The sequence below is a fragment of the Balaenoptera musculus genome, chromosome 7 (genome assembly GCF_009873245.2).
Source record: "Balaenoptera musculus isolate JJ_BM4_2016_0621 chromosome 7, mBalMus1.pri.v3, whole genome shotgun sequence".
In the NCBI taxonomy this organism is placed as follows: Eukaryota; Metazoa; Chordata; class Mammalia; order Artiodactyla; family Balaenopteridae; genus Balaenoptera; species Balaenoptera musculus.
This window is the reverse complement of record NC_045791.1, coordinates 16,995,297-17,016,057: the sequence shown is the minus strand read 5'-3', so window position 1 is coordinate 17,016,057 and position 20,761 is coordinate 16,995,297. Positions and strand designations below refer to the sequence as shown.

General features: G+C 45.8%; 2 protein-coding genes across 2 annotated transcripts in view; both read left to right on the top strand.

Annotated features, from left to right (window-relative positions):
• Positions 1 to 2,191, top strand: part of NCKAP5 (NCK associated protein 5) — a 953,343-nt gene extending 951,152 nt beyond the window's left edge. Inside the window, exon 19 of the mRNA XM_036858046.1 lies at positions 2,065 to 2,191. Within this exon, the coding sequence (XP_036713941.1) occupies positions 2,065 to 2,081 (17 nt within the window). The 3' untranslated portion in view covers positions 2,082 to 2,191. The remainder of the gene's footprint in view (positions 1 to 2,064) is intronic.
• A 3,141-nt stretch (positions 2,192 to 5,332) lies between these two features.
• The window catches only part of LYPD1 (LY6/PLAUR domain containing 1), a 48,771-nt gene continuing 33,342 nt past the window's right edge, over positions 5,333 to 20,761 (top strand). Inside the window, exons 1-2 of the mRNA XM_036858045.1 lie at positions 5,333 to 5,384; positions 6,723 to 6,860. Coding sequence (XP_036713940.1) covers positions 5,333 to 5,384; positions 6,723 to 6,860 — 190 coding nt within the window. The remainder of the gene's footprint in view (positions 5,385 to 6,722; positions 6,861 to 20,761) is intronic.

The following is a 20,761-nucleotide window of genomic DNA, read 5'->3' as shown; positions in this document are numbered from 1 at the left end:
TGAGGAAGGGTGCTCTTGGGCACTTACACAGCCAATGAAAGGGCAAGGCTGAGACTCAAGCTCAAGTCCGCCTGCGTCCGGGGCCTCACTCCCCTCCTACAGGACGTAATTGTATTCAGCTGTGTATCCTCAGCACCGAAACCTTCCACCTGCCTCATGATCGCTTCTCTAGTGAGTGTTTATTGAATGAATTTGAGATCCACATTGACCAGAAATAGGCAAGGAAAAGGTTCTTGAATAAAGAAAAAGGGAGAAGATATTCAGGTAAGGAGGAAATTGCATTGAATGGCCTCTATTTACCTACATTTGGTACAGTCAAAGCTTTCCTACTCCCTCCATGTATTTTGCATATTGTACTTTATAATTCTTTTTAAAGATTGCTCAAAATTGGCACACCGTGAGAAGGGGCTCCGGCATGGAGTCACTCCTAATTATGGGGCCACTTTTTTGTAATCACCTAGGAATGTGTTCCTCAGCCCAGCTCTTTTTCGAGGTAGCCGTTTCAGATTGAAAATTTGCTCTGTGAGTAATGCTCCTGCACGTTAATCGTATAATGAAATAAGCATCACTTCAAAGTTGATTTTCAAGTATCCCCATAGAATTACACCGTTTCCCCATAGCAGAGAGAGAAATGCTGTCTGAGTCTGCTCTTGGGACACCGGAACCATCCACTTCTGTATCTGTTTCTTTTCTCTTTCTGTTAAATATTTAGCATGTGAGAATTCACAGGCTTTGGCTATGTCTGTTTTTGCCCAGATCCAAACACAGTTTCCTCATTGTACCTTTGATATCCATAGTAGCAATGTTGCAGGGAGGGATGGAACTGCCTATGTTAGGGCCTTGGACAGTAGCAATTGTGATGGTTTGGCATATGTGGATGGCAAAATGAAAAAAAAACATACAGGACATCTTGTTCTTTATTACAAGAGCATGGAAGGCCACCAGACAGGAATTCAAATCCTGTTCTCCATCACTTGCTGAGCCACCTTGGGCAAGTGACCCTGTCACTCTGAGCCTTGTTTTCCTTCTCTCTAAAGTGGGGATGTGTAACTTACAGGTCTGTGAAAAAGGGCTTATAAATAAAATACTTAGTGTCTTTTACATGGTGCATGCTTAATAAATGGCAGCTGTTGTTATCATCTCTAAGGCCCTGTTCCTACTTCCTGGATGGAATTTTTGCCTGAAAGAGGAAAAAGAAATGAGAAATGTGGTTAGTGGCTTTAACACCTCCACCCTTGCAGTTTTTGCATCTATGCAAAAACTATCTATTCCCTCTCACCTCGGACCTCAGGAGCCACTTGAGCAACTAAATATATTCATGTTTACAGAGTTTACCTGCAGTAATTATCGAATACGACTGCAGTGTTTTATGAAGTCCCAGAGACTACCAGTAACAGCCTATAAATATCCCTGTTTAAATTGGTTTTACGAGAACCTCCTGGAGGGAGAGGTTACTGAGGTGCAGACCTGTTACTATGATGTTGAAGCCCTTGGGCCTTGAAGAATCTACACCCTCACACCTGGGATCTCTTTCAAATAATATAAGACTTGTAAAGGGACAAAATACACACGTGACAATGCATCTGACAAGTTTAATGTGTACTTAAATTTTATGGTAGTTTAAGGGATTGCATGCCTTTTTTTTTTTTTTTTTTTTGCATAGAACTGTCATTTCTGGCTGAAATTCAGTCCCTATCCATAGTTAGAAACAGGACAACTAATAATATTTAGTAAGAAAAGAAAGGATTTCGAAACTTTGATTAAGAAGAATAAGGCACTTTACCTGAACAAATTTTAGATGGATCCATTTAAAATGAAATTAAGTGGCACTTAACTGATTTGCAAATTGGGACCTATTTATCTCAGTAAGATGATTAAAGTCTTGATTTATCCCTAAAATTGGCTTTATCATTACATGAAATTATACTAGAAGATTGTTAAAGACTTGTAGGTTCCCTCTATCCCTTTAAATTGTACTTTATACTGACAATAATTGAATATTGGATAGAATAACTTGATTTTGCAAAGAAATATCTTTCTAATATTTTCCTCTTTTTATTGCAGAAATTGAAACAAGTTGAAGAAACAAGAGAAGATCCTGAGAAGAGATTATGTAAAATTTCCCTGGAGTCATTCAATAAATACAACGGCAATACTGTGATCTTATTAGAAAAAGAGACAAACTCTCTGAACAAGGTTAAAGGACAAAAGGAAGAAAAAGAAAAAAATGAAGAGGCCTCTTTGAGTAGCTCTGATAGGCCTGGGGTAGACAATTTGGAATCTTTGAGTGATTCTTTATATGATAGCTTCTCTTCCTGTGCAAGTCAGGGTTCAAATGATGTGTAAAGGACTTTTTTTCCCCTTAGTGAGCTGGAAATGGAGCACTTAAGAAACAGGGTTGGGAAGCGGGGCAGGTAGAGATGGCAACAAATAAACTATTGCAGTACCAGGGCGGACACTGTCGGATTCACAGCCAGCAGCCCACTGGAGCTTACTTCCCTGACAAGGCAATAAAGATAGACTTTACCTGTTGTGTTCCGTGAGGATTAAAAGTAAACACACCCAGGATACAGAAGTCTTAATTTTGCACTTTTCTTTTGAAAAAGAAGTTGTACAGAAGTTGTAAATTTTTTTTTTGGAAAAGAAATTATATTTGTAGCAAAAACAAATTAAAAAGACAGCAATAAATTGAATCAGTGCCATGCTCTTGAAATGATGCCCTAAGTCTTAGAAGTTGATAATATATTTTTGAAAAATTCCAACTCCAGTTTTTGTTCAGGTCACTTGTCCTAGCCCTCAAATTGTTTGTGGGTACACTCTGTAAACAGAAAACAGGGCCTTCTGAAAAACCAGAGGGCTCTCTCTCATCTCCATCTCATAAATCTCAATTTGATAGAAACGTTAATCCCAGTGCAATTTCCAAATTGTTGCCAGAGAGATTCAGGTTCTAGTAATAAGTATAATTCTGCTTCTACTGAAAACTGTAAAGGAAGGTACTCAAGTGTGACACTGATCTGAAGCTATATGTATCGGAAACGATGTAATTCTACCTTCCCTCCAATCATTTCCTTACATCCTCTTCTACTTAGTGGTTCTCTGCAATTCTCAACATTATTTGTTGATTTTTATCTTCTGGCTCTTTTGATTAAAACCTGGTCAATCTATAAATCAAAGTAAATTCCTGTTTGCAATGTTCACTTTGTAAAAAATAAAATGGTTGGTGCTATGAAAAATTCTTACTTTTTAATATCCTTTTTTCCTACAAAGTCTGTTTATATGTAAGGATAAATTCTATTTTAAAGGTTACCGTGTATTTTTTCTAGATGCGAACTATTTATAATTTCTTTTGTACAGGAGCTTGTAAACTAGGCATAACAAATATTTTTAGGATCTATATGGATACTTTAGTACACACTTGTTTCTTTAAAGAGTATTGTATGATCAGTGTTATTTGGTTAATTTGTGCAATTTGTTGTATTTGAATTTTGTTGTCTTAAATGAAAATTATGTCATTGTCTTTCAGACTTTTTAAGATTCTTTTGTTTCATTTCTGAATAAACGTCATAACACAATCGCACCCTCTGAAAGCTTAGAAGAACTTGTGCAAGGACCCTTCGGAGCAATTGGTTATTTGAATCTCACACGCGCTCCAACGACGCATTCCCCGAAGGAATAAACAGACTAGTAAGCAAACTGGCCCTATTCCTCCAGAAGCAGTAATTCAGCCAATTGTAAGATTCGAGTCTGCAGACTAGCGAGTAATGGTCAAAGCATTTTCGACTCCCTGAGGGGTTAACCAACTAGAAATGAGACGAAGAGGGGGGCAAAGGGAGAGACGGAGCCGGAGGCAGATAGGGAACGATCTCTGCAAAGGAATGACAAGAAAGTCATTGAAGCCCCTTTCCAGACCTGCTCTGCTGGCAGGATAGGGAAATAAATGATCAGCATTCCGGCCTAAGAGAGCTTCCTCCTCCTAAGAGGGGAGGCCCGAGTAGAAGGAGGTGAAGAGGGGCGAAGCTTATGAAGCCCTTTCCACCGAAATGGATGCTGCCTAGGGATCTGGCGGACAGGCGTGGGAACGTGCGGGATTGGGGGCGGGGGCTCCCAGGCGTTCCGCGCGGGCCAGCGGGCTCCCGTACCACCTGCTGCAGGGCTCGGCGGCCAGGAAGGCGAACGTAGCGAGGTGGCGTTCCGGGAGTGCTCCAGGTGGGTCGCTTGTACAAGAGAGGGGGGATGGGGTGGGGGGAGGTGGGGAGGGGTGTGCCAGTGCCCGAGTCCTGGGCTGGGAAGGCGCGGTACACTAGAGGACGCCGTGAATAGAGCCGGAGGAAGCTGCCCGGCCTTTTGGACGAAGGGGATGGAGGAGAGCAACTCTCGTCTTCACCCCAATTTGCTTTCTAGTGGGAGCTCATCACGGTTGTCCCCGGAGCGCCCCTCTCCTAGGCTGGGCTACCGCACCCCCCAGCGGTGCGCGCGGCAGACGAACCGAGGGCTGGGCGCGCGGAGCTGGGCAGGGTCCCCGCCCACCCCGCCGCAGCTGAAGCCGAGCCCCGTAACGACCGAGGGGTTTCTCGGAGGAAGAAAAGGCGCAGCTGCACCGGATACCCTATGGGGCCTGCGAGTGTGCAACTTTGCCAGACGCACGGGAGCGCGGCCCCGCACTCCCTGCCGGGTGGACCGGACCCTGCCGCGGGCAACCCACCAGCCCCCGGGGGCGCAAGCGCCCCTGCAAGCAGAGGCAAGCGGGCTTCCCACCCCACCTCCTACGTCCTGCTGACGGCGCCCGGCCGACCGCCGCGGCACCTGCTGCGCCCTCCTCCTCCCTCTTTCCCCAGTCTCCAGCCTCCCAGCCTCGGAAAACTACACTCTCCCTCTTCCCCTCTAGGCGTCCCAGTCCGGGGCACGTGCGGAGGCGGGAGAGGAGGGCGATCGGAAGGGGGTGGAGACGTGAAAAGGCTGTCCCAGCTTTCCCCGCTCGCCACCTCCACCCCAACTCGGCAGCCGTCACGTGGTGCGTGGAGTAGGAGGTGGGGAGAAGAGGCGAGACTTTTTTGGGTGCTCCGGATCGCCAGCAGTTCTTTCAGCCTCCGTCGCCAACTCCGGAGACGCCGCGCACTGCCCGGGAGCGCGAGCCAGAGGAGCGGCGACCCGCAGCCGGGGGCCCCGGCGCGGGCGATGCGGGCGCCGGCGGCGGCACCTGCGGCTGCTCTTGGCGGCGGAAGCGCGGGCCCCGGCAGTCTCGGCAGCCACAGCCGCTGCGGCCCGGACAGCCTCCGCCGCGGTCGCCGCTTCTGATGCGCCTGCCCGCTCCCGGCCCCGCGGCTCCGGGAGGATGTGGGTCCTCGGCATCGCGGCAACTTTTTGCGGACTGTTCTTGCTTCAAGGTAAGAAGACGAAGAGGCCAGCCGTCCGGCCGGGATCGCACACCCCGTCTGCCCGCCGGCCGCTCTGCCTCCCCTGGGCGCTCACCTCCGCGCCCGTGCTGTGCACGGGTTGCCCGGCGGCAGTTCGGCGGCGGCGAGTGGTGCCCAGGGGCGCTGGATGGGAAAGTGCCCAAATCCTGCGCTGCAGGAGGAGCGGCGGACTGGGGGGACTCGGGCTGCAGATGCTCGGGCTGCGCGGTCGAAAGAAGCAGCTGGGCTGGGGAGGAGGGAAGGTCCGAGCCGTGCAGGGTCTCGGCGAGGGAGCGGGGGCGACAGTCCGCGAACCCGCCAAGTTGTCAGGCGTCTCTAGCAACCCATGGTAGTGGCGCCGCCGACAGGTGAGCGGCGAGCTGGTCAGCCTGTGGCCCGGGCTGGCCGGGGCTGCGTTGCCGCGCTCCGAGCGCGACCGCTGTGGGTCTGGGAGGGGAGGTGCGCCGGGGCCGGGGCTCGTCTGCCCGGGAGCCGGGGGCAGTTAGGTCTAGACGCGGGCTCGTAGATCCGAGCGGAGCAGTCGGGCTGGGGCGGGGAGAGGTGCAGAAACGTCGGGCTCCTTCTCTCCAGTACAGGAGCGGCTCCCAATCCAGCTCTGCAGAGCTGGGACCCGGACCGGGAGCCCTAGCCAAACGGAGCCCTGAAAGCCGGGGAGAAAGGACTGTGGTGTCGCGGCCGGGGATGCGCGCGCGCGCACACACTCACGCACAAGCACACACGCACGCACGCCCCTTGCCACACGCCGCGGCCACCCCTGCTGCTGCGGGAACCGTCCCGAAGAAAGGCGGGGGACTCGGGGCGCAGCAGCACTGAGCGCCCGGCCCTTCGTCCGCCTGGGGAGCCTCGGAGCCACAGCACAGGGATGCCGGCTTCGACAATCAAAGAAGACAAAAGGCGTCTGCGAAGGCAATCGCGAACGGTGCCGACATAGTAATTAACTCATTTGTAACCAATTAACAATTAGGCAAAGCCTTCGGCGTAGGCTGGAGCCGGCGCACGTCAGCTCCTCGGCTCTCGGGCGGCATAGCCCTCCTTTCAACTTCCGTGGGGGGAAAGCCAGGTGTGGTGCCGGATGGGCTCTAGGTTTCTGGAGAGTGGGTCCAGGGGTCGCGGGCCAAATCCCGCTTTATATCCTGCGGGACCTTCGGTGACCGCGCCGCCCTCTACCGGCTTCAGCCGCGGCCGCCTTCCGGGGGAACCCAGGAGGGAGGGAGGGAGCCGCAGCTGGCTGGGGCGAGGGGCGGGATGCTGGTTTCTGGGGTGGTCTCGGGGCGGCCGGGTCTGAATCCGACTGCGTCTGTCCCGCAGGCTTTGCTTTGCAAATCCAGTGCTACCAGTGTGAGGAATTCCAACTGAATAACGACTGCTCCTCCCCCGAGTTCATCGTGAATTGCACGGTGAACGTTCAGGACATGTGTCAGAAAGAAGTGATGGAGCAAAGCGCAGGTAAGGGACCGGCAGCCCTCCTCCTCCTCCCTTCGCCAGCCTGGGCTGAGGTGGGAGTGAGGGGGCCATTTCATTACAGGGAAAGGGGTTGACTTTGATATAATGCACCCACTGGTTATCGCAGATGTACTTTTACAGAGTTGGGAAAATGAAAAGTTCCGAGTTACTTTAACCTCATTAGAGTTAATTACCAGGGCTTCTCCCCGAGGGACTGACGAAGGGAAGTGCATTTCAATGAGTGGCTCTCCTCTTTTTATTGACTCCCCTCACCTCCCTCTGCTAAAAGCTGATCGGGAGACTGGAAAATGTATGGATAACCAGCTCTGCTTGGGCAAACTGGACAGTAGCCTGTGAGCAGTGTCAGCCTGAAATATGAAGGTAGTTGAAGTTCCCAGAGGTCAGCACTTGAAAAATGTGTTTTGTCAAAGAGCCACGCCATATTTCCTTGAAGAACACTACAGGATCTTTATTTAATTCTAGAACTAATGCATCAAATTCCAGGCACAAATTGCCAAAGATCTTTCAAGGGAATGTAGTTCCCCGTCCCACAAGCCTAGCTGCAAGGGGGCTGACAGAGGGCCTGGGCATGAGGCGAAGAAAGAAAGGGGTCTTGTGAGAGAAAACCTCACTCATTTCCTGCAGTCTTCTCACGGAGCTGGGGCTCCTCAGCCCCTCCCAGTAGTCTCATCAGAAATCAAAGTCCCCCTAAAAGTGCAACTGGAACTTTGGGGAAATGGGTGAACTGGAGTTTCAATGCCAAGGTCAGATCCATGAACATAGACTTTGCCATTGTAAGGATGTTGAAAAGATGGGTGAATGATATTCAGTGCACCCTAGCGCTGCTTCTCTTGAGTTTGCTGAACTGCCCTGCCCTGCCCTGCCCTGCCCTGCCCTGCCCTGCCCTGCCCTGCCCTGCCCTGCCCACGGAGCCTGGTGAAGGGTCCAACTTGTTAAGTGATTCCCTTACCCCGCTGGCAAATTAATGCAAGGGCTCTAGTTTTAAAGTGAGCACCCTGGGAAAGTAGTTTCTTCCCAGAGAAGGGCCTGGAAGTGCCTTGTGGCTTACCACATAGTAACCTGGGGAGCAGATAGCTGGTCACTGTGCTGTGATGTGGCGTGGGTGCAGGCATCTTTAAAGGCTCTTCTTTATAGGTCATTAACAGTCTAGGTGTGGAGTCTTTCCACCAGAATCACTCTTCTGGGAAGTCTGAAACGTGATCGCTCTCAAGAATAACGTCTCAAAAAAAGCAGCATGCAGTTGTTTTGTCACATGGGATTCGGACTGTTAAAAAGGCAAAACAAAACTTAGTGATGATTCTGTAGCTAAGATTGACACGCGTGATTCTGACAGGTTGTTTCTTTTCTGCTTGTTTCATTCCTGAGAATTTTTTCTGAGCAAAAATCGACGGCCCTTCTACCTGAGGAACTCCTGTAATTTTCATCAGAATCACTTTGAACACTTTACTGTGTCTCTCAAATATCTGTAGCTTTCTTGCAGGCAGTAGTTTAGAGCCAGACAAAAATGGGGATGTGGAACTTTCTCATCGTCCTCTAGGCCACTGCTTATTACCTGGGTATCATTTATCATAACCTGGGATATGGTTGCCACGAGAAGAGGACAAGCTATGAACCAAATTACAAGCCAGAGGAGGTGTCTTTCTGAGAGATATTTCTTGCTCTCTAAAAGTGTATCTGAGGTGAACCTTACAAACTCCATTTTCAAAGTGTGGTTATTCATCTTGCTTCCCCCTGTCCTCCACCACACACTGTAAAAAAAAAAAAAAAAAGGCAGCGCTGGCATGATAACTCCTAGCTTCTGCCCGTGAAGCTGTAGCGCAGAGAGTCCATCAGTGCCTGACCTGAAGTTGCTATTAGCTCAGTCAAGGTGGGCATCTTGTCGCCAAACCAGGTTTCTCCCGCCACATGTCATAGGCTAGAGGGTGACAGACACCGGAGAAATAAGACAAGCTCAACTGTGAAATTTGAGAAACAGAAACAGTTGATGGGCTCAAAGGAAAAACCAGTTATTAGGGAAAGGATGCAAGCTCTGCGCACGTGGAAACCAGGCATTCTTAGCCTGAATTCAATAGAAATCAGCCAAATGCGCGTTTCTGTGTTTAAAGTGCAATGTTCGTGGAGGGATGGGGGCAGGAAGGGGGGGTGGGCTGAAATTTCCAAGGCGCTTCCATTTTCATCATGTGCTGGCTAGAGACCAATCAATTTAAGTGGCTATTAACCCTCCCCTTGTTGGCAGGGATGGAGAGCCAACCTAAAATCTCTGATTGTTAAGTGACCACAGCGTAGTATACACATCACAGTAGCAACAGCTAACTCCTGTTGTGTGCCCTGTGTACCAGGCTCTTTCCCTGTGCTTTATGTGGGGGAAATTACCTGACATCTGAGCATCCTCTTGAGGCCCTTATTTCCCCAGGCCATGACCCACCGTGTTTAATTACACTGCAGGCTCAACTTCTCCCCTCGGGAGCAAGAAAGTCCCACCTGTTCAATGATGCTATTAGGAATCGAAGTCAGAATCGTTTGTGCTTGACCAGTAACATATACTGTTCCAAGAATTTTAGTGCTTTGGAATCGAAAGGGCTTTTGTTGCTGTTATTGTTGTTGTTTTAATTTTTTTAAAAATCATATACACTTTTCTACAAGAAAAATTACAAAAGGGGGATTAGCAATCTTCTTTCTACTCCATCTCGTATAACCACCTCCTGAATTTCTCCTTTAACAGAGAAAGTTCACCACCTTTTGCAGCTCATACACGAAAACTAACCTACCTTTGCATAAAGATTATAAGTAAATATAACAGAAGAATCATACTTACAGGGATAAACCATAGTGGGTAGTTGATTTATAGTTAAGTGTGCACATTGGGATCTGGGGCTTTTGTTCAAATCCACATGTCTGGGCCCCTCCTTGAAGAGGCCAGTTCTGGAAGTCTGTGGTGTAGCTGGCCATGGGTCAGCCCCCGCAGGTGACCATGGGGTGCCCTAAATTGAGAACTGCTGGTCTGGACCAACCTTTTCGTGTTATAGAGGAGGAAAACGAGGGCCGGAGAAATTAGACGTCTGGTCCACGTCTGCCAGACAATGGTTACTGCGAGGCACCTGCTTCCTGGGCCAGCACCTTACACACTAAAATATGCTGCCAGGGTTGCCTGCAAAGATACTTCAGGTAAAGTGCTAAAGACTTAGACAATTCTCATGCCCGCCAATCTCACCTAATAGGCTTAGTGAACTGGGTTGAGTGCACGAGCCACAAAGTGGATTTTGTAAGAACAGGAGAACCAACCGGGAGGATTTGTAAAGTCTGAGTGCTATGAGGACTGGCATTTTTCATAGGTATAGAAAAACCAGGGTTTTAAATGGACTAAGATTTTAATGAACCAAGCGAGTTTGACATCAAGCAAGAATGAAAGGCTTCCTCTTTCCAAAAAAAGACCAGCAATGCAATATGCCCAGGCCTTCAGACAGTCCTTTTCTGGATTAAGTCTGCAAGCTCAGCTCTTAGGAATTTTCAGGCAGGTACATTTGATTTTCAGTTGGGAAGTACATTTAAAATTAACCTTTACCTATTCCCCAGAGCGGCATTCCTATTAGATGCTGAGATGATTTTCTGCTCTTTTTCCCCTTGGTCATTTATGGAGGAATAAGGCATGGGTTGTGGGGAAGAGAAGGCGTCTCTCATTGTCCTTACTAATTGATATTTAAATGTTTGCATAATGAATGACTTGTTCTCTCCAGCTCTGCACTTAATGAGTTAGTGTCTATGAACCAGCACCCCTGATAATGACATTTCTCTTGCTTTCGCCTGTCACCGCCCTCCACAAAATATTTCAAATACCGATTTTCACTTCAGAATAGAAGCCCCCCGCCCATGAATTTTAAAACCGGGGTATAAAGAACGTGAATCTGCATTTGTTTGACAGTGCAATCTTGTAATTAGAGTTTTTCCTCTTGACTAGATACAGTGAAAGGGGCGTAATTTAATTTTTATAGACTAGCCAATTTCTGCCCTTAGTAAAATATAGCTCTGTCACTGAGCAAACTGTTACAGGTTCTCCTAAACCTTATTTAAAAGTTAAATGCAGTATATTGAGAGAAAGTTCATGGTCTGAATCTGTAAGCTAATCGATCTCTTCACCCATCCTTTGCAACAGGCATTAATCTATTTGTCTGTTTTGCAGTACACGATGTGCTGATTTATATGCCATGTTGCATCTACATTATGGCTGTATAAGTAATGGCTATTTTCCTTTTGGGTTAGTTAGTTGCTCATTAAGTTGGGCAGGGATAGCTCCATGCCTTGGATAGGTTAATTTTATGCCTTATTTTCTCATGAGCTATCGAAAGATAAGGGGATAGCAAGAGAGGACCTGGGGTCTCTAATCAGTCACCCACTCTTAGCAGAAAGCAGTGGAAAGCTAACCATGGCCTGTGTTCTCTTAAGGCTGTGTGTGCTCTGCTTAGTTTCACCAAGATTTACAATAACAGGCTGTAGTTTGTCTTTGGGGTGGTCCTGGCAGGAAGAAGGGCAAATTTTGCTTATCAGTATTATATCAGAGTCCCTTTATACCCGGATTCTTTAAAGCGCACACATATGCACACACATGGCATATATATGTATGAGCGTATATTTTTAAATTTTGCTTATATTAATTTACACACACAAACATAATTCTTGTGAGAAAAGAAGTGAAAATATTGCATCCTCCTTTTTTGTAGCTGTTCAGATCGTACAAAGACGTTTTCTAACTTCTTTTCCCCAGAACATCTCTGTTCAGAGTACCAGTGACATTTGTTAATCTTCTAGTGCCCTTTATCTGCTCCATATCTTTTTCTCTCACCTCTTCTCTCCTGTCATCTCCCTTTTGAACATCCTACCTGTAGCCCTTACTTTCTCATTCCCAAATCCATTTTGCATCACTGAGAGGGGCTATGGACTCCACTCTAAGAATAAAGTAAAGAACAAAAATGAAAAAAAATCACCATATTTTAACTTTGCCAAGGAGACTGCAACAGATTAAAAAACTTTAAAATATAAAAGATTCAGGTGTCAAGAAAGATATTCTCATATATTAACACCGGCCCTGCTTAAAAAGGTTTCCATGTCAACCTCAATAATGTTATGAATTACACGGGGAAAGATTCTGTGCGATGAATGTCAATATCACTACCTCCTTTCCAGTGGGACCCTGAAAGAACACCTTTCTCTCCAGAGCAAGACATTTTGCCAATCAGATTGTTCACTTAGTTCTCGAGATGCATCCATCTTTTTCATGTGGCAGGCATAGCCAACTTCTGAGGAGGTCTTTGGAGGGTGAATGTCAAATGTCATTAGTCCCTTGGACTCTCCAGTACGTAAAGCATTTGTTTATGTTAACTTTATAGCTGAACAAGCAGCCAGGGCTGACCTCCCATCTCCAGAGATGAAACGTTTGAAGATTGATCCAGCTTCTCCCATAACACTAATTCCTCCCACTGAGATTTCATGAAAGCTTCCATCATTGATGGTTTTCCTAATGAGTTTAAACAGAGAGGCTTCAAAGCTGGGTTTTTTCTCCCAAGTGAAAAATGAAACGAACTATGAAAACAAAACACACCGTTTCCTTTTGAACTTTGAAAAGGAAATCTGCTTCCCTTATATATTCCTGAAATAAAAAGATCTGAATATACAGCCTGCTTTCTGTCTCTCCCTCTCCCCTTCCCGCCTTCTTTCCTTCTTGCCTGCCTTCCTCTCTCCCTCCCTTTCTCTTTCTTTTTTTCTCTGATTGACTGACTTAGGTTCTCATGCCCAAACCTGGGAAAGGTTTATTATCGCACTGTGCAGCAGTAACCCACACCCTAACCCCTGTTGTCAGCAGTTGAATGGAAAGGGTATCCATCACCATTAAGGAGCGAACAGCAATGCTCCAGGTTTCCCAGGCTTGGTAACTTTGAAGAGGTTACTTAACATCCCAGGGGCTTAGCTTCCTCCCCTGTAATATGTAGAAACAGGCCACCTGTCTTCTTATGAGATACAGCAAGGCAGTGAGGAATGCTGTCAGTATAACCACCTTAAGGAACCAGTACTAAAGATGGAAACCTGCAGGAATGCTCACCAGGAGTTGCTTCGTTCACTCTCGGTAGCTGCCTCTGAAGGCTGGCCCAGACACCTGAGCCTAAGTTACTCTACATGTTACTTCTTCATTTCTCAGACTGAAGGAGTCCTTGCATGTAACCTTTCATTCTTTATAATAGGGTCCTTATACTTAGCCTGGAAGGTTCACAGTGAGATAATATATTCACTTGATAGTTGGTGAATCTGAGATGCAGAGAGATTTAGCAATTTGCTCAGGACCACACAGCCAGTGGGACTGGAATTCAAGTCCTTTTTCTTCCCCAGGATTTTTTCGATCACTCTAATACCACTTCTTTTCTGTATTTTAATTACAACTTTTTTGAGATATAATTTATGTACCATACGATGCATCCTTTTAGAGTGTATAATTGATTTGTTTTTAGTATATTCACAGAGTTGTGAATATAATCTAATTCCGGTTATATATCTAATTCCAGAACATTTTCATCACCCCAAAAAGAAACCCTGTAACCGTTAGCTGTCACTAATCTGGGAACCACTGATCTACTTTCTGTCTCTATGGATTTGCCTATTCTGGACATTTCCTGTAAATGGAATCACAGAAAATGTGACTTTTCGTGACTGGCTTCTTTTGCTTAGGATAATGTGTTCAAGGTGCACCCGTTTCACATCCCATTTTGAAGTGCACCTTTCCTCTTGTTTGTGCGGGGGTCTGAAGGGAAAACTCAGGCTTGGCAAGTCTCTCAATTAGAGTGGGGTGGGATGAGATGGGGTAGGAGAGGGCCTGGCTGTGAACCTGGAACTCCAGGGGCTAATTAGCCAGTTTGCTGAGTTGAACTAAAAACCTGTGCCAAGAGCAAGCTGTCCCAGGGAGCCGTGGGGCAAAGGACCCCGCACTGGGCTTCCCATCCATCGCCTCCCTATCCATTGCCATCTGTTAATCTGCTCTTCCCTGAGGGGACCTTGAATTAGTTTGTTAGCCACAAGAATCCTCAGGCATCTTGGGAGGGCTATTCCTGATGCCAGAAGCTCCCAGCTGCCCATCGCAACATCTGGCCTCACCTATAGACCATAGCCCTCAAGCATCCTGCACCTCTTAGGCTAGAAGAGATCTTCATTTATAATTTCACAGATGAGAAGCCTGTAGTTTTCTTTCCTGAGGGCTTAAACGTCTTGATGAGTCCATTTCCCTTTCTTCCCTTGAGAAGGCTTGAGGGTAGAGCAGGTTGAGAAGTATTCTGGGGAGAGATTTTAGTTAAGGAGATGGGATTCTGGTATGATTTGATCATCTACAAGGAATACTCAGTAAACATGTGCAAATCTAGCCTTTTTCTCCCAAACCAAGTCACTGATTAGAGTCTTTATGTAGGCACAGCTGTTCAGTCTTTCAGAAGGTATAAGTTTCTTTTCTTTCCCTCTCAAAGACTAAGCTGAATTCTTCTTTGCCTTGTGGTGCAAGTGATTGTATTTTTGGGGAAGAGAATTGCTGGTAGAGGACAATGTTTCCTCCCCTGGGCATTCCACAAAAGGCCATATCTATAAAGTAGGAGTTTCAATCAAACCTGTGATGAATCATCCTGTGAATAAACAAAAGAATTATGATATATGTCACTAATTCCTTCTATCCACGGTAAACTTTGGGCTGTGGCTATATTGTGATCCAGGAACCGTTTTCACAAGCCAAAACTCTACCACATGTTCCCTTATTAATAAATTACTTCCAACCTTCTGATTGCCTTCAACAGTCCAAAGCAAAGCAGCAGATGAACTGAATTAAGCGCTTTCGATAAGGTGAAACCATAAAAAGTTTGTAATAAATTGCTTTTTTTTTCAACAATGCATTTAAATAGAATAAAGCAGGGATAGTTCAGAGCGCTGATTCCCAGCTTTCTGACTTTGCAATAAACCAGGAGAGGGATCCAGATGCAAAAGTGATTGAAGTGTTGCATTATTCTAAGGAAGTTGTGATACTTGGTCCAGGGCATTTCATTTCTCACTGGACATGGACAACAGCTTTTGGTGTTTTCCTATTTCTTGGACTTGTCGGTGAGAGCGGAGGATCGGTGGAGACAGTGCCAGGAGCGGGTGATACCCGGAGAGGCTCTCAGCCCTCCGCCCGCTGTGGTCCAGCGTGCTGTACTCGCTGTGAATATGAATGCCCTGCACTGAGGCTGCTTCAAAGAGCACCCAAAGTGATGCTGGGTGATGGGTTTTGTGCACTGTTTCGTTGCTTATGCAAAATCTGGCAAACCACTCAGGTCTCTGGTAACTTCAGAGATAACAAGAGGTTAGGCAGGTTGATGAGTTTTCCACCCAGTGAGGACATCCAAATGGATCTCGGCTTCAAAGCCAGCCTCGAGATAATCTTTCGAGAATTTCCCTGGCTTCAGAGAGAAAGGCCGCGAGTGGGTGGGACTGCGCCTGGAGAGGGAAGAGTTCTCTGACTTTCTTTGAAGAGGCCAAACATCATTAAACTCAACCTGGCACTGGCTGTTGGAAGGGAAAAAAGAAGAAAGCAGGTCAGAAGCAGTTCTATATAAGAGTGGGTTAAGATCCAGAGAGGCTAAACCATCCGTGTAAGACCTGGGTCCGTGTGTAAAAGCCAGCCGGGGGCCCTGCTTACCTGTGCTTCTGGAATTGACCTTCCCTGGTGTCAGTGATGACAGAAGAATGACAGAGGGATGCTCTGACAATTTTATTTTTGTTCAGTGTTCTCCAGCCAGCAGTTTGCCTGGCGCAGGATCCTTTAGTATTTTAGAGCATCTTTTCCTAATCGAATTGAATTGTAGCTTCATTCACTAGTGTCCATTCCCGGTGTTCATTTCTGTGCCCAGGGCTCCTGAAAGCGCACTGTGCCTGCCTCCCTCTTCCTTTGTCTCTCTCGGTCTCTCTGTTTCTCCCCCTCCTTCCCTATCTCTCTTTCACACACATACACTTACACTCACTCACTGCTATGCAGACATCCCATAAATATTTGCTGAATGAGTATGCTTGAAAAATCAAGTTTCAAGCTAAAATAAGTAGGTTTATCTGTCGGTATTTTTAAAATATTATATCGAAAATGAGGGCGCTTAAATCTCTATCATAAGAGGAAACAAAGAACAAAGATAAGTTGAATATACTTTTTGCTTTTTCGTTAAACTGGAAAGAGTCTACTAATGCCTGCTAATGTCATTTAAGGAACAACTCTGAAGTGTAATCCACCCCAGTTTTTCTAGTAGGTCAGCTTTTAAGGATGTGCCTTGAACAGGAGTGTTTTCTGGAAACACACGCACCCCCTACTTCTGCAATATTCCACTAACTTGGTAGTCAAGCTGAGAATAGGTCACCACCCAGCCAGTTCTATCAGCTGGAGGTTTAAGTATTTGGAACTCTGTTACATTGAGATCTGCCTTTGTCGTGAACTCCCTTAGGAAGAAAACCATATTCCCCCAACAAATCTCGTTCCCTCTCCCCAGGCCTCTCCCACACAGGAGATGCAAGTTTAAAATACAAAGGATAGGTCCCACGAGACAGAGGCAATCTAGACTTTCAGCTGGGGGATGTACTTCTAAACCATTTGGTTCTGGAAAATTAAACCACAGAGAGAAGCAGAAAAAAAAAAAAAAAAAAGACTGTGTTTTATGTTTTTGTTCTCCCATGGTCTGTCTTGCACTTAACACTGTTTCACTGGGCTCTAAGAATCCAACTAATTGCTTGTATTCTTGCCCCATTTATTGAATATCATTAATATCATTGTCATAAAACCTGGATGTCATTCTTATGTTGAAGCTTGAAGAAGTTCTGGCTGCAGTAGCTCCAGGCATCAAGAAGCATTTAGGTCTATTCCCCTCATTGGTTTATGGGACATAGTTTCAAAAGAGAAGGACATAGTTTCAAAAGAGAACCAGCCATTGCTGCTGCCAGATTCCTTTAGGATCTTACCTCCACTCTGGACCTCACTTTCTGTATCACTTAAGAATGTCTTTAGTGGCAAGTAATGGAGACTTGAGTCTTAAAGACCTGTATTGTTTACCTAACAAGATAATCCAGAAGAAGGATGTCCTGGGGTTGCTTCCACAACTCAGTGATGTCATTGAAGCCCCAGGTTTTCTCCATTTTCCTACTCATTTTCCTGAGCATTGGCTTTTTGTCCTGAGGCTAATTGCCTCTTGGTCACAAGGTGGCTGCTTATATTCAATTAAAGGGAAGGGATAGCACCAAGGAGCTTTTCTCTCCAGCTTTTCCTTTTAACAAGAAAACAAAATCTCTCCCAAAGTCCCCCCAAGAGACTTCTCCTTATCTTTCATTGATCAGAATGTTGTCTCATGGCCACTGTTTGCTGTAAGGAAGAAAGCAGAGGATGGCTATTGGGTGGCCAACTGTCAGTGTCTGCCAAATCACCTTTTGAGAAATCCTTGCACAAAACTGGAAAGAATCGAGCACAGTGCTTCCAGGCCCCCTGGAGAAAGAACAGGGATGATTCCCTCTCCCGGACGTCACCCGCTCTTTTGCGTAAAACAAACACTGAAATGCATCGTCAGAGGACCTCCATCATGAATCACTGTCACATTTTTCTCTTTTGGCTGTGCTGTGGGGCATGCAGGATCTTAGTTCCCAGACCAGGGATCGAACCTGTGCCCCCTGCAGTGGAAGTGTGAGGTCCTAACCACTGGACCACAGGGAATTTCCCACCTGTCACATTTTGGAAAGGGAAAGAAGTACATACGCTAGCAAGTGATGTCCTGACGTTTAGTTCAAGATGTATGTGACATTTCAGAATTTTGGTTCACTGAATGATGAGATGTAAGAGTATGACTAAGTTTTAGTGTGAGGATATCTTCTACAGGACAGAATGATGGGTTCGTGGCGACAAATACAAGGGTGCCTTGAGTTAAACGCTTCGATGTTCTCCGCTCGTCCCATCTGGAGCCGTTATGCCACCGTGGACTTTGTTGTCCCTAATTTGGGTAAATTTGTATGCAAGAAACTGATTATTCATCTTTGGGCCCCGTGATGTTAACTTTGCCATTTCGGAACAATAATCAGAAGGCCTTCAAGGTTAAAAATGCAAGAGCACGGTTTCATAAATCACTGCAGGGCACTGTTAATAGTGAGATAAGAAGTCATAAATATCTGTTCCCTCAGTCCCCCACGGCAAACTGGGGAACAAAGGCACCAGCTGAGGAAAAGCAAGTGTCTGTGCAGAAACCTTCCTGGCTCAGAAAGTTATAAATGAGCAGACAAGTCCACATCTAACGTGAAACTCGAGTAAAACTAACAGTTGGCATCGTACATTATGGGTGGGTTGTTTGCTTGCTATAATTAAGGTGGCATCAGTGGTTAACAGCCTTGAAAATTAAACTCGACAACAAAAACTTTTGAAAGGGGTAATCAAAGCCTTCTGAATAATGAAGTTAACACCCCCCCTGTTATGAGGAAAAAGAATGTTCTTGAGGTATCTTGTTTCATGTCTGTGTTCTTGATGCTGTGGCCATTGTTTGAACAGACACGTTTGTTTTTACCCGTAGGGGTCAGTGGGGTGCCTTTGCGTTACCCTCGATTTCTGGTTCCACCAACTAGGCCAGGCTGGGTGGACGGCTCGGCCTCAGTACGCATGTGCAGTGCAGACCTTGGCACCTCCCTTGTTATTTGGCCCTTTAAAAAATGTTAGCGTTCTTGTTTGCTTCCTGTGGCCATCTGCAGCTCCAGTGGATGGGGCATCTTTGGCTTTTAAGATATTCACATCCACAGCAAAGGAAAAGTACTTAAGAGCCAGAACACAGAATTGTCCAGGAAAAAACTACCTCCAGGTCTTCTCCTCCCTTTATGTCTGATGAATGGTGCCCATCATGGCAGTAACGAGGCACAAGTACGTATAGATAAGCTTCTTCTTCCCGAAATGTCCTCATTAGAATGCAGAGACTATCAAAATTCCTCACACGGTGTTCTTTAAGAGAAAAAAAAAAAAACTTGGGAACAAATTGAAGATTTTTTTTTTCTCCCAGTTTCTTTCAAAACTCACTGAAAATGCATATAGTTCATTCCAATTACCCATTTCCAAGCATTTTTCTTTGAGGAGCTCTTCCTAGTCCTGCATGGAATAGTTACTGTAGTGTAATCATAACTCCGGTGCAGTAAGTGTTGGTGATATTTCGAGTAGAGGAAGATTAGTCTTACTCCCAGAGGGGCATTCACACAAGTAGCAGTTCGCCATCGAAGTTCGACTTTAGAACTAAATTATATAACATGGGGTGAAAAGTAATGGACTATTAAAAGCTCTCTTTAGGAATTTCCATCTGTGTGCCAGCACACAGATGGAAATTCCTAAAGAGAGCAGAGAAAAAGATACATGCACGATGGTCCATAAAGAAGAGAGGATGCATGCTTTATGTTTCTATTTTAATTGACCGTTGGGGCAGAGACTAAGGTGAGAAAACTAGGAAAATATAACTTACATGTTTTAAAAGCATGCTTATAGCAAGTAGGTCATGGTAGAACTGTAGTCCCACAATCTCTGGGGTGGCCCAAGGTTGCATGTATATCTGTGTTTGGGGGAAGCGGGTGCACAATACTCCAGGTCCTCCTCCTGCCCTGATTCAGCTCAACCCACTGAGCAAAAACAATGTTAAATGGTTTTTGTTTCTGATTCTCCAAGTGCAGAGGCTATTGGAGCAGAAGATTAGTTAGAAAATGCTTCCCAATCCCGCAATCACTATAGAATTAAGTTCTAGGACACTGTGCAAACTGGGTCAAATAGAACCTGGTGGGGTTTAGAGGGGACCCAGTGGCTATCAGCCTTCTTTCTTACCCAGGTTCTGAGCAAATTGAGAAATAAAACAAGGAACAAGACAGATGAGGCCCAAAATATCACCATTGTTACTAAGAAAGACATGGTTGGAGGGAATAGCTTTGGGGTGAAAGTCAAACAGTTTTCCGAATTAGCATCTTCGAATTAGCTGGTTTACCCAGTCCAAACAAAGCCAGAGAGGGACGTTTCTTGCCCTGCAGAGCAGGGCAGACCACCTGTTTGCTATGAGCCACTCACTCCCAAGAAAGTTAAGGAAGGGGATGAACAGCATGTGCCCTGTTTAGTCTTCTTAAATTTACCAATCAGATATGTCACTCCACCTCCCTTGGGGAAGAGGGAATAGAGGTCTAGAGAGGCCAGGAGTTGCACTAATTGAGGGTACATTGGAAGAGGGGGAAAACCATTCCCCCAGTAATCTTCCCTCAAGCCCATCACACTGAAAAATAGTCATTTCCAGAGCCCCCAAGGCCTTTGAGGCACGAAGGAAGTAATTAAATAGCACAGATGTTTGGGGCTACCATCTGTCACCTATACAGACATACATACGTTATCGGTCATCAGCATGCGCGGTGGTCAGTCACGTTTCACTGAAGCATTTATTCGGGTAGAACATAGAAAAATGATATTGACTTGTCCCTCACCCAATACCAGTGTCTTTTATCAAAATTTTTTATTTTGAAATAATTTGAGACTTGCGGAAAAGCTGCCAAAATAGTAGAGAGTTTCCGTGTACCCTTCACCCAGCTTCTGCTAATGTTAGTAACTAGCATCACCGTAGTACAATGATCAAAACTAAGAAATTAACATTGGTGCCATACTGTTAATTCAACCATGGTTTGTATTTGGATTTCACACGTTTTTCCTTTTTCTATTCCCGGATACTCTCCAGGATCCTACATTGCATTTCATGGTCATGTCTCCTCCTCTAATCTCAGTTACCAGTTCCTCACTCTTTTGTCTTTTGTGATCTTAACACTTTTCATTGTTATTGAAGTACCGTTGATTTACAATATTGTGTTAG